Source organism: Ochotona princeps, chromosome X (genome assembly GCF_030435755.1).
Source record: "Ochotona princeps isolate mOchPri1 chromosome X, mOchPri1.hap1, whole genome shotgun sequence".
NCBI lineage: Eukaryota > Metazoa > Chordata > Mammalia > Lagomorpha > Ochotonidae > Ochotona > Ochotona princeps.
The window spans coordinates 52,469,731-52,487,973 of NC_080865.1; the positions used below are offsets into that span (position 1 = coordinate 52,469,731).

The 18,243-nt window shown below is 38.7% G+C and overlaps 1 protein-coding gene across 2 annotated transcripts in view; it reads right to left on the bottom strand.

Moving 5' to 3' along the window:
• CHM (CHM Rab escort protein) overlaps positions 1–18,243 on the bottom strand; it is a 200,922-nt gene that overhangs the window by 50,094 nt on the left and 132,585 nt on the right. For both annotated transcript variants that reach the window (XR_009244599.1, XM_058659249.1), the window contains exon 9: positions 1,681–1,758. Coding sequence is in view for 1 of the 2 variants with exons in the window: in XM_058659249.1 (XP_058515232.1) it covers positions 1,681–1,758 (78 nt within the window). In the remaining variant the exon portion in view is untranslated. The remainder of the gene's footprint in view (positions 1–1,680; positions 1,759–18,243) is intronic.

Here is an 18,243-nt window from a genome sequence, read left to right on the forward strand (position 1 = left end):
GACCTAGATGAAATTACAGGCTCCTGGTTCTGGCCTGGCCTAGCCTTGGCATTGTGGTCATGTAGGGATTGAATCAGCACATGCAAGATCTCTTCTCCTACCTACTTTTTCTATATCATTCTGTTTTTTAAATAAATAATTCTTAAACACACACACACACACCCCAAACTCCCTGGCTTCAATCAAAGCATTATTACTCAGTTTCACTCTAGCTATCAGGCATAGAAATCTACAGTTTTTGGAGCTGACTTGCTGAATCTTAGGCGAATTATGTTTGGAAATGATCTATTTAGAGTTCTTTTTAGATGTCCAGGCATTTCTAGACCTTAGCTCTGTTGTGGCTTCAATTTGCTGCAAATTATAAAGAAGAATTCCTCTGTTCAGGGCACATCACATAAACTAAGTCAAAAGAAGCTGAGCATAGTGCACAGCTTTCAGTGCAACAAATGCTATTACTGTCCTCGCATAGCCAAAACATAAGCCATGCAAAATTCTTCATGTCACCGTGGGGGTGAATGAATAATAAGCAAATAAACACGAAACAAGGAATTCATTATCTGGCTTTCCATCATGGGAGCATACTCTTCCTTTAAAGGGAAAGCATATGGAAAAAAAGATCTCTACTAGTCATAAAGATGATTCCTTCAGGAACTCTGAGAGAGATCCTCATAACCAACAGATGAATATCCTGAGCCTTTAGGGATAGACGTTTCACTGTAGATGATTGCATTTCATTTACGTAGTACCCTTCTGTTAAAATGCTGGAGGTGCTCCATGAACCTTTTCAATTGTGTGCCCACTTTATCTTACACTACAGAATTCTAAATACCATATATTCCCAGAGCTTTTTCTCCATTACCTGAAAACAGTAATTATGACACTATAACTAGCCTGTGAGAAGTTAATACTTCCTGCAAATTAGACATGAGAAAAACACAGAAGGATGTATATAGATCCTAAAAACTGACCCGTTTTCCCACTGCAGTGTCAATGTAAAATCCAGTATAGAAAAATATTTCATTTAACATAATTCAGACCAACATAGATCGTAGCAGCTAACAGTTCCTAGAAGAATATAATTAAAATATATTTAAAAAGTTATAGGTGGTAGTAGGCTTTCTCAAAAAGAGGTATATTCTTGTTCTAATACTAAACCAGCCTTTAGGTCTGATACTGTTGTAAAAATTTATCCTCACATAACAGGACAGCATAGTTTATGACAACAATCTACCTGAAAACTCATTAAAGTCTTTTCTCTTAGAATGACATGCATTATCAGCAGAGATTAATCTGATGAGTCTTTAGGTGAGTTCCATTTTTAAAAATGCAATAACAGAGGGCTTTGTTGTCATCCGATGAAAATCAATTAGAGGAGGTAAGGCCACAAGGAAAACTAACATCACTCATCACCCACCCCCGGCAGCTGAAATGATTTGTCTTCCAAGCTTGGATGATCAGGAGCTATAGTCATATAGCAGGGAAATTAATTTAGTTTCTATATTCTGAACTCACTTTCCTTGTTCTGGAGGACCTAAACACAAATTACTTTTAATCAAGGTTGATATGTTATTAATACCAAGGAGGATCTTTGAAGAATCATTTTTTTTTTTAAATCGACTTTAGCATTTTTCACCTGTGTTTGGAGCATAAATACAGGAAGGTTACTTATATCATCCTTACTCTCTGGATTCTTTGTCCACTACAAGGCACTGCACTGGATGACGAAGACAATAGATTCCACCAAATACAGCACACATCCTAGGAAGAGAATAAGAGAATGAGGATTAGATTAACAAGTTGAAAAATAAGAGAACATCTACCATTTGTGTTACTGAAAAGATAGCTGATGATTTATAAATTTAAATATTTTTATTTACCTTAAAGGCAGAGAAGTAGTGATAATGGAGAGATAGACACTGCCTCCCATTCAGTGACTTACTCTTTTAATGTTCCCATAGGAAGGGCTGGACCGAAGAATTTCTGAGAGATAATATTAGTAATATTTAAAGGAAGAACAAGAGCTATCTAACTATAATATGGATGCCTAGAATTGTGACCAAGCCCGAAGCTATTAGCAAGCAAAAGTGAGATCTCTCTCCTAAATCAGATCATGCCTACTTAAGGTACACAGAACACAAATAGCCTCATGAAGTGCTATATGAAACTTCCCAAAGAAATCAACACAACGAAATATTAAGAACTAAGTAGAGAGAGCTTTGGAAGACCTTTGAATATTTTGTGTTATTTTTAAAGATTCATTTCGTTTGAAAGGCAGAGGGAGAAAGTTGAGGGGGAGACAGGGAGAGAGGGACAGAAAGGACGGAGGGAAGGAAAGAAGGGAGGGAAGGAATGGAGGGAGAGACGGAAAAGAGGGAGGGAGAGAGGGGGAGAGAGAGAAAGAAGACCAATCAAGACTTTCCAATGATGGTTCACACCATAGTTGGCTGCGATGACTGAGACTGGTTGAGGCCAAAGCCAGGAGCCTAAATTGCCATCCAGTTCTCACACATGGGTACAGGGGCCTAAGTATCTGGGATCATCTGCAACCTTCTCAGGCCATTAGCAGGCAGCTGCTGGAGGTGGAACACCCAGGAATTGATTCTACTTTTAAAAAAAAAGTAGAAAATCTCTGGGATCCAAAATTAAGAATTAGGACTTGGTGCTGTTGTGGCCTTGCAGCTAAAGTCCTCGCCTTGAACGCCCCAGGATCCCATATGGGCTCCACTTCTAATCCCGGCAGCTCCACTTCCCATCCAGCTTCCTACTTGTGGCCTGGGAAAGCAGTCGAGGACGGCCCAATGCCTTGGGACCCTGTACCCGCGTGGGAGACCTGGAAGAGGTTCCTGGTTTCCGGCTTCGAATCGGCGCAGCACCGGCCGTTGCGGCTCAGATCTTCCTCTCTGTCTCTCCTCCTCTCTGTATATCTGACTTTGTAATAAAACAAATAACTCTTAAAAAAAATTAAGAATTAAAAACTAAAATAAGCACATAAGTTAATATAGCAGAAGTTCCAATAAGCTTACCCATTTCAAGCACTTAAATGTTTGGGTGTTAATCCTCATGTATGGAGAGGAGAGGAAATAAGTAGGCAGCAAGTAGAAAAAGACTCTCTCATAACAATTTTACAAGGGTTATACCTCAGTTAACCCATGACCTGGAAATAAAATCTATTTACCAAGGGGAGAAAACACCTAAATGGGGTGGTGAGGGAGGGATGTGCATACTAAGCCTTAGGTGAAAGATTACACTACACCTCTATTCATAACTAGTACTACTTTCATACAGATTAGAAACAAAGTATGAACTTTTTTCAACATGATCCAAAAAATAGTTAACAAATAAAATACACTAAAAAGTATTGCAAGGTGAGCAACAGCCAGGGAGATTTGGCAGATGTACTTGCTAAAACTTTCTGGCAGGATGTAATTTCAATGCATGCTATACTACAGGGCAAGAAGGACTTTATAGATGTGATTATATTTCAGATCTTGATATGGGAAGATTATCTGGTGGGTGCAATGTTAAGTCCAAAGTTCATAAAAGACAGGCAAGAAAGAGAAGAAAAGGAAAAAGAAAAGCAGAGGTTGGAATGATTTCATTCCTAGGAGGAGGACACACGACAAAGAACTCATATGTGGCCTAGAGAAGCTGTAACAAGCAAGGGGTAGATTCCCTACTAGAGCTCAGAGAGAGAATGCAGTCTTGCCAACCCATTTTAAACTTCTAACCTCCAGGAATGTAAGACAGTAAGTTTGGGTTGTTTTCAGCTACTAAATCTGTTACAGCAGCATTACGAAACTAACAGAAAGTCCAGTGTCTGCACAGAAATGACTATGACAAAAGTGGCATTAAAAATCAACGAGGAAGGAATGGATCACTGAAAAAAAATGGCTTGGAATAATACATTATGCGTCAGGGAAAATTATTATAGCACATTCAGTAAAAGAAAAAAAGTAATAAGCCAAACTTTCAGAAAACAGTAAAATGCATTTGAGCTCGCAGATTTTCTTCATTCAGACACAAAAAGCATAAAAAAGTGAAAAACTGATTATTTTAAAATTGTAAACACTTTAACAACCAAAGGCAGTAAAATGACCAGCAAGAGGTTACAAAAGAGATTGTGGATACATTGGTAATTGTTTAATAATGCCGCCACAGGTAATACTTTGGCACCATGTTGTGAAGTTGAAGATGTATACATCAACAGTGCAGCAATATCTACTGTTGGATACAGATATTAGAATAAACTTCACATGTGTACAGAATGTATATAAAATACCTTTGGCTGCACCGTTTCAAGATAGCATAGCAGAGTGGCTGAGAGGAAGGATTCTGCTTGCCTCGCTTCAGTGCCCATTAAGTAACTTCCTAGCCACATGATCTTGAGCTTCACACTTCCCCTTTCTGTACTGTATTTTCCTCATTTGCGCAATAATAGTATTTCTTCATTTAGAATGCCTTGAGTAACCAATATTTGTGAAATCAATAATTTGTGGCATGCAGTATTATGTAAGTGTTCATCAATTATTAGATTTTCTTTTCCATTTTATATACAACTCGAGTGTCAATCAAGAGAATGTACAAAAGAAAATGTGGCATATTCACACATGCAGTAAGAATTTCACCTTGTCCACTGCTCCCATGTCCTGCCTTTGTGCTGTCTTTTGAAAGGTGACTTCTAAGATCTGGTATGTCCTGTCTGAAAGGGCAGCCTTTGTATAACCAGGGAAAATGGGTTATCAGTGTAGACTACCATGGTTTATGGTATCAGTGGGGGATAGTCACCCTCAGGCAATAGGAAGATGCATTCTGCCAAAGTAACTGCAGGTGGGACTCGAAATGCTTTCAATCTATAGAAAGATAATTTTCAAGTCAACAATTTCGTATGGCCTGTGAAATGATGTTATGAAATATGCAAAAGACCCTTCATAGAAAAAAGCTTCCCCATCCAAGATAAAATGAGGGGCAGCCACATCAAACAGCCTTAGAGTAGGGACCAGTCATGTCAGAAAGATGAATTGCATGGTTTAGGGTAGGGATAGGTCAGATGATTTGCGCTAATCCATAGAGGGACTACACCTTGAGATCACCCATGAAGGCCATCAGTGACGGTATCCAATGGAGCTCCAATGAAATGCTAAACACTGAGGCAGAGGTAGGCTTTTTTGTGTGGCTATATTTGTGCATATTGTCACTACTAAAGGCTGAAAAATGTGGGAACTCCACATTTGGAAGCCCCTGTGCACAATCCTAAGCACTGCTTCCCTTGTTTCATTTCAATCTATATTCATTACCTGTAATACGTCACAGCTTTCAGCAAGTCCTTCTAGAAAATTATCAAGCCTGAGACTAGTTTTAACAAAGCTTCAGATTTTGCAATTGTCACAAAAATGTGAGTAGTCTTGTAGGAACAATATACTCGAACTGCTCAGCTGTCTAACCATCCACACTATACAATGAGATACTACAAATCCTTTAACGAATGATACAGCCCCATATCAGCACAGAAAAAGGACCAAAAAAAAAAAAAACTGAAAGATAACAGCAGGCTGGAGAGGAATACTTTGAGTGACCATCATAAACTAAAAAAAGAAAACTCAAGTTTTTCTTTTTAAGATTGTTTATTTTTATTGGAAAGTCAGATTTACAGAGAAAAGGAGAGTCAGAGAAAGATCTTCTGTATACCGGTTTACTCCTTAAGTAGCCAAAACAGCTAGAGCTGAGCCAATCCAAAACCAGGAGCCAAGAGATTTCTCCAGGTCTCCCAAGCGGGTACAGAGTCCCAAGGCTTTGGGCCGTTCACTACATCATTCCCAGGCCACAAGCAGGGAGCTGGATGGGGTGTGCAGCAGCCAGGACACTAACTGGCATCCAGGCAGTTGCAAGGCAAGGATTTAGCCACTAGGCTATCACGCCTGGCCCAACACCTCAAATTTAAAAGCAGAAATATTACCATATATCAACCAAGGATGTGTGGAGATATATCTCCAAATTTACAAACATTTAAGAGAATTACCAAGCTTACAATAGTTAGTTAGTTCCTCTGGCAAGAGGAAAAATTATACCAAACACTTTAATTTCAGTTTTCTTAAAAAAAAAGATGCTAAAAATTAAATACAGCAAAATGCTACAAATCAACAAAAATTATGAGCACATGTTTTTACTTTATTCTCTGTAATCTGACATGTGCTTTTTAAAAAAATTATTAGTAATTTTATTTATTTTTGATGATTTTTACATGGTTGATTAGGGTGATTAGGGTCAAGCGCTACAGCAGGGTGAGTGAGATCACCATTTCCACATTTTCTTTTTTTCCTTTCAGTATCTGGGGAAAGGAGGAGATAAGAGGAGAGAGAAGCCACACCCTCAGCCTTCCAAATGCCACTGCACTCCAAGATGGAGGGTAGCCACTCGATACCATCCCAGGGTCCCCAATGTGGGATATGTTCTGAGGGCCCTGCTCATGAGATTCTGATAGTTCCACAGTACTGAATTACTGCTCATCTTGCCACTCCAAGCACCATGTAATCTCTTCAGAATCCACTGGCTGACATAGTCCACCTTAGAGTCTGTTTGCCCAGAAATTCACTGCCAACATTTAGCCAGGGTAGTTGATTGATTTGTTCTGTCCTCCATCCTCTGTTGTGGTACCAGGTGTCCTCTGCAGGCTCCAATCGACTGCCATATCCTCCATATTCATCTGGATATGTTGTTCAGTGCTCCATCTGAGCCACTGAGGAGGCCCAGCTCTGACACATGCACACCATGGTCAGACTATGGAACCTGCAATGCTCTCCATGGTCAGGGTTCTGAGTCAAGCAATTCAGTTGGGGGGAATCCCTGAGATTTGCTTTTTAAAGAGTTCTTTTTATTGGAAAGCAGATTAGATTTATGAAGAGGAGACAGAGAGAAGCATCTTCTATCCACTGGTTTACTATCCAAATGACCACAAAAGCAGAAATTGAGCCAATCTGAACCCAGGAGCCAGACATTTCTTCCAGGTCTCTGAAAAAGGTACAAGGATCCAAAGCTAAGTGCCATCCTCTACTGCTTGCCCAGCCAACAATCAGAGAGCTGGATGGGAAATGGAGCAGCTGGGATATAAACTGCGATCCTGAACCCATGTAGAAGACCCAGATGAAGCTACTGACTCAGGGCTTCGGATTATTTCAGGACCAGCCGCCGTGGCCACATGGGAAGCAGACCAGTGCCTTTCAAATAAAAGTAAATAAATCTTTTCAAAAAATTCACGACCTAAGCAGCTTTGAAAAAATGATATTCCTTCAGTCTGGCATAATGCTTCCATTGTCTTTGAAAACTCAATCATATTATTTTACATGATCAAGCTATGGTAAGTGGTTAGATAATAGTTCCTTCTAGCAAAGAACAGCAGCTGCAGTGTTATAAAGAAATCAGCTGTTATTTTTTTTTTTTACACAAAGAAACCTAGAATAGTACAAGGGAGGGTACATTCAAGCTAGCCAGCAAAATCTCATATGCATGAAAACTGTTAAGATGACCAATTTTATCCAGGACACACCAGCTATAAAATATTTTTGCTAGTCTCGCTCACCAGACAAAATTGAAATTATATGACAAGACTGAACCTATCAGATTCCAAGTATTTGCCTCCTATCTTAGAAAGGGAACACTGATACTGAGGTCATGGAGGCGATCCAGACAATCAGCGCAACCCACTCACTGTCCAATATTCAAGTGACAAATGAGATAACCATATGCAAATAAAATATTACCAGTCATTTCACACAAACAGGATGAATTATATTAAGGCCTCCAAATGGGCAAAGACTTTAAGGAATGGTCATTGTTATTTGCCTGGGGATATAACCATATCATGTGAGGGTTAGCACCAGTGTTCCCAAGTTCCTCATAAGCAGTGATAGATGAACTATCACCAATTGATACATTGAGTTTTTTATTTCAGTTAGGTTTGCCCATGTTTATATAAGCACGCACACACAGACACACACACAGACACACACACAGACACACACACAGACACACACACACACACACACACACGGTGTTAGAGAAAACAATCTTGCTGAATCAATTTCCCATGGGGGAAAAGACTATTTTTAAATGTCCTCTTCCGTGCCAAGAAAAACAAAGACATCAAATTCAGAATCAATTGGAAGTTGTATGAGGTGAAAAAAAAAAAACTAAAAACCATGCCAAAGATCATCATATTACTGAAATTCTGAGAAATCTCCTTAACTAAAATGAAATTTTCTAAATATTATTTTGTGTATGTATTAAGGTACCCCAAATGAGCAAATTCCTACTGTAGTAAAATAATAATAAGGATCTTTCTGAAAGCTAAATTGATGACTTTTTTTGGCTGACTAGGATGTATGAAATATACATTTAAACTTAAGATGTAATAGATGCATCTATAACTATTTATTTTAGCAAACCATCAACAATTATTTGATCTTTAAAAATGCGATTCATTAATGACTACAGATTGCATGAAAGAAACGAAAGAATGCAAAGAATGTTAAGAACTGGTCAGTTTAGTGTGGATGAAGGGGAGTATTATAGAGACACAAGTATGACACTCAAATTTCTTAATTTTAAACAAGAAAATACAAAATATTTTCTGCTCTTGGAAAACTGGCTTAGTAACTACTGTAAGTTTCTATAAATGTAAAGGAACGCAATTGCTTGTGCATCTAAGTTTGTAATACTTCTCACAGAGAATTTTCCCCCATATAAGTCTTAGGAAGTCAAGATATGTGTATTCTTCCAATGAGGGCATTTGTTCTCTCACCTTTATATTCCTCATCCATGCATCTTAATGTCCACAAGATAAAAATATTTGTTTTTATGGAAATGCCAGATACGATAGGTATACTGATACACTTCTCTATGTACCATTCTCATGTCCATACTTGAGTCTTTCAAAAAATTTTTCCTGGCAAGGCTATTTGGTAGCAATAAAGCTATCAAGGAAACCTTTTCTAAGTAGCTAAAAGCACAAGAGTAAAGAGTTCTTAAGAACTGCATTCAAAATTCAAAAAGCATTCATTTACCTGAGAAGCAGGGAACTGCATGTGGACAAATAACTATTGACTACATGTTGGTCTTTGGGGCATCCAGCCAATAATAACAGCAGCACTAATAATGATAGTAATGGTTAGAAGCTTTACATGTTATCAACACATCAGGACACACAATAATCCTATGAGGTAAAGTTTTCCAGAAATGGAAATACAGGAAGAGATAAATCAAGTGACTTGGTCCAAGTAATTTAGTAAACAGTAATGATGGGATAAAAATTTAAGTGATCTGTTGGCTAAAGTACTAACCTGCAGCATTGCCATAAGCATTTTTTCTGGTATTATGAAGTAACATAAACTAGAGTCAGATGATCAAAGTTACTCTTAGAGTCATTCTAATTCCTGCCAAATTACAATGATACTTCAATAGAACATAAGCTTTGTCCTTAATGCCTCCTAGGAGAGGGCATGTGGCACAGTAATTGCCCCTAGGGATAACCTCCATCCCATATCTGATAGCATGGACAGAGTATGCTGATTTTGAAACAGCTTCCTGTTAAGGTCATGAAAAAAACAGCTCTCTCTTCTTCCCCCTATTTCTGTGTAGTATGTGTGTATGTGTGTGCACGTGCGTCCAAAGTCTTGAAGGCTATGTTGAGAACCTTGGATTTGTATTCAATGCACAATGAGAAGCAGCCGGAGGGTTTGGGACATAGTGGTGATAGGATCCGATTTTGAATTTTTGAAAAATCAGCCTAGATGCTATATAGATAATTGTCAAGGGGGAAAGAGTAAAAGAAGGGAGGCCAGTTACATCTTCCACAGACAGAATGAGAAGTAAACTAGAAGTGCAAAGACATGGACAGTTTGGAGACATTTAACATGTAAAGCTGAAAAAAACTTACCAGTGATGTTCTGAAAACAAATTTTTGGAAATTCACAAATATATAAGAGCAGTCTTTTCCTGAAATACGTAGTGATCAAGAACAACTGCTCAAACCTGATAATCTCACTGTACAGGTACTGCTTTGAAGGAGAATCCCCAAAACAGTCTTGCTATCACTGAGGCATGACTACTTGAAACAGCTTATTACACACAACAGCCACTAAGAAAACATTCATTTCTGTGCCTTCAAACAATTATCATAGACTTGGAAGAACAATCAATGTCAACAATTCAAGAAATTGTTAAGTTTAAGTATCAGAAATCAATGGGACTTCTAATGCAGATTTCCCAAAGAAAAGATTATGAACAGATGGAATGTCCTTTGGACACTGTTGTCACTCTTGCAAGGCATAATCATCATGCTTAACTTAGAAACAGCCAGCAAAAAGCAATACATAACCTTCAAAAAACTCACTCTGAGAAACTGCCTCTATTTTCTAGATCTCAGCCATATATCTAGCTTTTTCTGTTCTTGGTGACAATCTGCAGGTGATATATTTACTTTTTTCAGCTGTTCCAGCCATCCTTAAATTTAACCTTCTATAGGAAAGTCACAATAAAACTACGTATTAGATGACAGAAACATATCTGTATTAATAACTGCACCAGGGGTCCAGAATAGATTAGCATAAATTATATAATACAAGTCATCATTCAACCTTTTTTTAAAGTACTTTCCAAAATATTGAGGGTCAATTTATATGCCTGGGTCACACTCTAAGCTCCATATTTATGGTTCATGTAACAGTGGTTCCTGGGTCAAAATCACCATGCCAACTCAACAAAATCCTAAATGCAAATTATCACAATGTGTGACCACAGAGTTTTTGGCAGGAAAACACTATTTTCTAACTAACCTTTAAATCTGTAGTCCAAACATTATTATTTGCAAGATGTCTACTGCAGCAAATTCATATAAAAATGTCTTTGAAATTTGAAATGAAACCCTGGGTTCAAATCTATAGTAAATTGACTTAAGATTCTCCACTAGATTTCTATTCATCAATTTCTGTTTTTACCCTCTTGGGGTTACCGTTTTTTTTCAATGATTTATTTATTTTTATTGGAAAGTCAGCATTACAGAGACAGAGACACAAAAAAGATCTTCCATTCGCTAATTCACTCCCCAAGTGGCCCCAACGGCTGAGCTGTGCCTCTCTGAAGCCAGGAGCCAAGAGCTTCTTCTGGGTCTCCCACGTGGGTGCAGGTTCCCAAGGCTTTGGGCCGTCCTTGACTGCTTTCTCCACAACAAGGAGCAGCCAGGATATGAACCGATGCCCATTTAGGATTGTGGCAGCTGCAAGGCAAAGACTTTAGCCACTAGGCTACCACACCAGGCCTGGGTTTGCCATTTTGTACATGATATATTTACCTTTAGTTTGTGTGGAAGATCACCCCTGAATTTCTGCCTGCTTAGCCTATTTAGGAGGCCATGGATACATGGTACACCATGTCCCAGAGGAACCTGCTAATTTTATCTATCTACAGGATGGTCTCTGGTCTCAGCTAACTGAGAACTCAACCTGTTCTGTTCACTCCCCTGATAAGCAACTCTAAGAAATCAAATGTGACCTTTATCCTGTATACCAGCCACATGTAATGAATACGCCCCAAGGCACAGCTTTCAGTCCATGTGCTAGCTTTTGGGCACAGATGAATCACAGCCCATCTGTCCACAGCCTGAGGCACAGCTCCAACCCTGTGTGAGGAACATGTCCTGTGACTTGGAGTGTCCAGAAAAATAGACATGCCTTACTAGCCAGTTATAATGTCACTGTTGGGTAGGAGTACTGTTGTAATTTGTTCACAATAAGTGGACATTCCTCACCAGTTTGTCTTGGTTATTTCTGCAGCCAAAGAACACCATCACCTCACCCCTCAGAGGTCTCGAGGCCTGCTGGCAGGAAACCCCGAAGAAGTTTGACTATTTATTTTGCCGCATCATTACATTTTGCTGCCCTGTCTTGGAAACTCAAATTGCACAAATAATATGCAGGTAAAGATGCACCCATTTTGAGTCCAGAAATTATTTCTACTCTTTTTATTATGTAATACCATGACTGTTCATTATCATGTGGGTCCTTTTGAAAGGAGAAACAAAAATAAAATGAATTATGTAACAAATCATAGTTCACTTGAATGGGCTGAAACATGTCTAAGACCATCTGGGCCCATTGCAATGGCTCAGTGGCCAAATCCTCGCCTTACAATTGCCAGAATCCGATATGGACCCAGTTCCTTTCCTAGCTGCTCCATTTCCCCTCCAACGCCCTGCTTATTGCCTGGGAAAACAGTAGAGTATGGTCCAAAGCCTTGGGACCCTGCACCAGTGTGGGAGACCTAGAACAAGCTCCTGGCTCCTTGTTTCAGACTGGCTCTGGGTGTTGTGGCCACCTGGGGAGTGAACCAGTTGACAGAAAATCTTTATCTCTTCTTCTCTGTATAAATCTGCCTTTACAATAAAAATAAATCTTTTTCAAAAATGTGTAAGACCATCTTTAGAGAAGATACAGCCTCTTGTGTCACTTGCCTGCTGTTACACATAATCTCCATGAAATAGTCCTTCAGAGCATACAACACAGCATTGCATTTTACTCTAAGTTCCAAGTGTCAACTAGAAACTAGAAACCATAGTTACGATGCTGACTTTAAAATTGTTTATTAAAACATTAAAAACAAAAATAAAAAATGAACACTTATTCTTGGGAAAGCCTAATGTAAAAATCTCCCTGTGCAATAAGACTACATAAAACTACCCTTTTCCTTCCTTTTTGTGCATAAACTAGATCCATATGCATAACTAAACATCACTCCCTACCCCATGGTGAGAGAATATTTATGTTTTAAAGCAGCCCTTGGTATAAAATCTTATCAAGGGCTTTTAGAATATTTCACTGGCTCCTGCTTGTTCACACCTTATTTACCCCTCTCAAAGAACTCAGTCACATGGCTAGTCTAATTACCTCACAAAAGCCATATTCTTTCTTCATGTGGATTCCATGTTCAAGAATGTCACCATTTAGTTATTTATTACAAAATGAACTGCCTGGTCAAATGAACAGTCTTACTACTCTGTGGTCCTTGGTGTTTTTCTTGATATCATGGACTCTTTATACCTTTTTGAATCCACAAATCAACTAGTTCCATTTAACAACTCTCCTCCCCACTAAACCAGGATCCAAGACAATTACATTTTATATTGAGATGGCTCACATTCAAAAAGGACTCCGTGATCCCAAATACCTTCACTTCTTTCCTACTGCTTTGCATATGCCAACTTACACAGAGAAACAAAACAAAGGAGCCTCAGTTGTTTAGGCAAACCTCAGGACTGTAAGCTTTCTCAGTTTAAACATTAATCACACTAGCCACGAACTAAAGTTACAGCTGTCACCCATGATTCACTAAGGGTTGGGTTATAAGACTGAAAAAGCTGAAACCAGCCAACTAGCCACTTATTATGCTTTGTGCACCACATCAGCTTCACAATAGTAGAAAAAAAAATTGATGTGATGAATTCATCCCTTTGTTAAGAATATGGCAAAATGCCTAACAGACAGAGAAAAAGACTAAATTATGTAGCAGATATTAAAAGTACAGTAAGGAAGCTGAGAGAAAAGTCAGCTTGCAATGGGGAAAAGGGAGTCACAGAATTTCAGAACTAGGGGAAACCCATAAAAAAGCTAGATCCATTTGGTTGCAGAATATGAAAAGGGTTCAATAACTTGGCCAGAGTAGACAGAGGTAGTTGATGATCTGATGACTGCAGTCTACTGCTGAGTATGTGGTCAGATTTTAGAAAGCAGTAAAACGAGAAAAAAAGTATGACTGTGTACAGACACTTAAATGACTGAAAGGATATACAAATAAGCATATTAAAGGAAGGAACTGAAATGAAATAAGACAGAAGCGGACAAAAAGATAGAGGTGTTTGTATTTGCTACTGAAAGTAACACGTTGGCTAAATAGATGAGAAAACAGAAGACACCAGAAGCAGGAGTGTGGCTAGGGGTAAATGGAAGAAACTCAGGACATAGCAGTCTTAGATGATGCTATAAGAGTGGAAACTGAAAACATAACTATAAAAATCTCACAGGTGTTCAAATTATACAGTAAGTAAAACTCCAAGTCTACACTGACATTGCATATGTATTATATAATTTCACCAAATCCATGGTTGCAAATTATGAACACCTATAATGTTTTTAAAAAACAGTGACACATACCCTTTTCAATTCACACATAAGAACCTATAGGAGAGCTCAGCACACTAGCCTAGCAGCTAAAGTCCTCGCCTTGCAAGGACAGGGATTCCATATGGGCACGGTTCCAATCGTGGCAGCCCAGTTTCCCATCCAGCTCCCTGCTTGTGGCCTGGGAAAGCAGTGGAGGATGGCACAAAGTCTTGGGACCCTGCACCCGAGTGGGAGACCAGGAAGAGGCTCCGGGCTCCTGGCTTCAGATCGGCTCAGCTCTGGATGCTGCAGCCACTTGGAGAGTGAATCAATGTACGAAGATCTTCCTCTCTGTCTCTCCTCCTCTCTATATATCTGTTTTTCCAATAACAATAAATAAATCTTTAAAAAAAATAACCTGCATGAAGACATTCTAACTGAAAATATAGGACAGACCCAATCCAGATAATGTTTTCTTGGAAAGCACTATTTTTTTGTGGGGTTTTTTTTTTTGGGGGGGGGGTACGTTTTTGTTTTTTTTTTAAACAACTCAAATAAATACTCTGGATCTTAAGGTTCTTTGAAAAGATTTGAATCTGGTACCAGTGGGCCTACCATCCAGGTCCATGGCTGTGCAACACTAACATCCTTTCATATCATAGGAACATATGCTCTGCAGCTCACAGTGCTCTCCACCACTCCCTGCTGCTTTCTTCCAGCTCATTTCACTTCCCTTCTATAATCGGTCTGGTCCCTGTAGTCATTTGTGATTTCAACCCCGAGGCCCCAGTAGTTCACTAACTTTTTTATTTACCTGTCATGAATGTTCTGTTAGATGATACTTAACATGTCATACACTATGGATTTTCTATAAAGAGGCCATTGGTTAAAGACAACCAAATGCAAGTATTAATGATAAAATTGGCAGAATTTTGAGCATGTCTACTCATTGTACTAGCTCCAGACGGAGATAAAGGTACTTAATGCTCTGAGGTGGCTGTGATTTATTTGTAGGGTGCTTCTTTTTCCAATCAAATATAGGAAATAAATACGTGATTTAAGACCGTTTGTTTTAACATAATTCAGAAATTGAAAAAAATCTGATTCCAATTAGAATGCTAACTTTACACATAATTCAGTTACTTACTGTTTAATACTGAGGTAATCCTCAGACTTTTCAGGCATTTTTGAATTGACCCAATGGAAATACAAGTCTCCTTCTAAGCAATGATCACTGGCTTGAAATAAGTAGCTAGGTGTAACCACCGTGAATAAACTTTACTTACTCATGAACATACCTAAGAAACCAAAACCAGTCACTGCCAAGTATACAAAATAATTATACTGCACATTGTTTTTTAAATGACATTTAATTTTCTAACATTACAGACTCTTATTTTTCAAAAAATAAGCTCACTTTAATAGTCTCTGAAAGTGTGTAATGCTTGCCTGCACAAAGTCATGGCTAGAATTTAGGCACCGTCAACTGCAGGACAGCGGTGATTAAGATCTACCACACCCATAAGACACAACTGCAAAAAAATAATATTATAAAGCTCAGAAGCAGGAATTTCCAATCTCTCCCACCTTAAAATGAAAGCGTGTGGGAACTTATGTAAATAGTTGCTGAAAAATACAAAGTACAGTCTAGTGTGGTAATTTTTGCTGTTAAAAGTTTTTTAATCATAAAAAAAAAGTGTCGGGCCCGGCGGCGTGGCCTACCGGCTAAAGTCCCCGCCTTGAAAGCCCCGGGATCCCATATGGGCACCGGTTCTAATCCCGGCAGCTCCACTTCCCATCCAGCTCCCTGCTTGTGGCCTGGGAAAGCAGTTGAGGACGGCCCAATGCCTTGGGACCCTGCACCCACGTGGCAGACCCGGAAGAGGTTCCAGGTTCCCGGCTTCGGATCTACACAAAACCGGCCCGTTGCAGCTCACTTGGGGAGTGAATCATCGGATGGAAGATCTTCCTCTCTGTCTCTCCTGCTCTGTATATATCTGGCTGTAATAAAAATGAATAAATCTTTTTAAAAAAAAGTGTTACTTCAACTACGTGCTTATAATAGGCTCAAGGAAAATTCACAAAAGCTACATACTATCCATAAAAGAGATTATTCAGATAATTACGTATATCTGGAGCACAACCTAACTCTTTGATGCTATTAACCTCAAACAACAGACATTTAAACCAATAATTCTAATTAAATTGAGGATTGCTTCCAGCAATGAGGCAGAATTTACTCAAAGAGAGCAAACCAACACTGTACTAGATTTCAACTTTGCCCTGGTGACATCAAATTGTAGTAAGATAAATTCAGAGTTGTGAAAAATTTTGGCTGGTGGCCCCATTCCTACATAGGCTTTAAAAAGCAATTTCAGTCCCTATCAAGGTATGAATCAGCAGCTGAAATTTTTTTAATGCAGCTGCAAACAATAGGGCCCATTAATAGCTGAACTTTTGACAGCACTATTCACGATGATTTATGAGTTTGTATATAATTTGATTATTCTATTAATTCTGTTGATTACTGCTTCAGCTAATAAAGTGAAGGTCATTTCCAAAATAAATCTTCATTACATTTCACAGAAAGTAACTGCCTCCAACTAGTTGTTTTCGTTAATTAAAAACTAATGTAACAAGAAAGAAGCTAGGCTTGAGGGTTATCCCATCTGTTGTCACAAGAGAAATTTCCTGTGTGGATATAAAGTATCCAAGGTAAATCCAACTGAACAGGAAGTGTCTGTTCCATCCATATAGTTCTTTTCAAAACAGAAGCACTATTTTATCCACATATTTATTCCCAAATAGCTCTTTTCAAAACAGGAGAACTGTTTTATACACATACTTATCCAAACTTCAAAATCACAAAAGCAGAGCTACGCTAATGCTTTAGAACATTAAAACATAACGTTGTCTTTGAAAACATTCTCCAAATTCTTAAATGTCAAGTGTAAGGCAATGCTTTTGTTTCTAATTATATATGCCTGATTCTGTCTAGGGAAAATGAACACTGAAATCTTTGCCTCAACAAGCTTTCCATAAAGGTGGCAAGAGATCGTCTCTACCCCTTAAGATAAATACTGGGCAAAAAGCCCTGACAGGCTGGAGAGAGATCAGAGGAAAAATGGCAAAGGGTCACATTAATACGTTATTCTCATTTAATCTACTTTTACACAGAGAACATTTTGTGTCTGGGATTTAGTGCTTCATTTTATTATTATTTTAAAGTTCTGCCCTTTAGTGGAGGTTGTATCATCAAAGCTATTGAATCATACAACATCAAACCAATAAAGCAAATTAAATACTATGCATATTTTCCTACAGAAATAAAAAAAGATCCTAAAAGTCAGGAAGTCATATTTCATGGGATATAAAACTAGGAGTATAAAAATTTTGGAGGCTCAGTGATGCTGCAAAGAAGCAGGTAGTTACGATTTGTAGCTCACTGGTGGTCTCAACCAAGGTATTGTCACAAACCCCACTTCTGATTATATGTCTAGCATTCACAGCTCCTGATGCCTGAAGATGCCTCAGCTCTTCAAAAATCCATGCATTGACATCATACTGAGTAGCCTTGTATGACCACATACCTTCTGAAAGAGCATCCCTCCCCAAGAGTGCCAATAGTCACTCCCTGCCCTTTCTACTTCACAGTATATCCACTCTCTTCAATTGCACTAGTTTAGCCTCCATCCAGCATCCCTCAACTTCCCCCCAAACCCAACAGGAGATCTTGTGTTTTCAACAGTCTATTCCATATGTACAAAATAGCCAGAGGCCATTTAACCTAGAGATTAGGACACCCACATCCCAAGCTCTGGGAGGTGTTGAGTGCTTTTCCTCCCTCTATCTCTCCCTCCCTCAGATGAGTGGATGAATAAATAGAACCTGGATAAATGCATTCATTATGTATTTGTTTTTAATACTGCAATTTATGTTAAATTTGCATATGATAGAAGTCAACTGCTTTCCGGGATTTTTATGTAATAGCATACCAGCTTCAGGTGTTTAGTTAAAAATTTGTAGCTGTTATCAGAACATGGCATGGCTTAGGTCAATAAGTGGGCAAGAAACTCTATGTTTGTGTTCAGATAGCTAA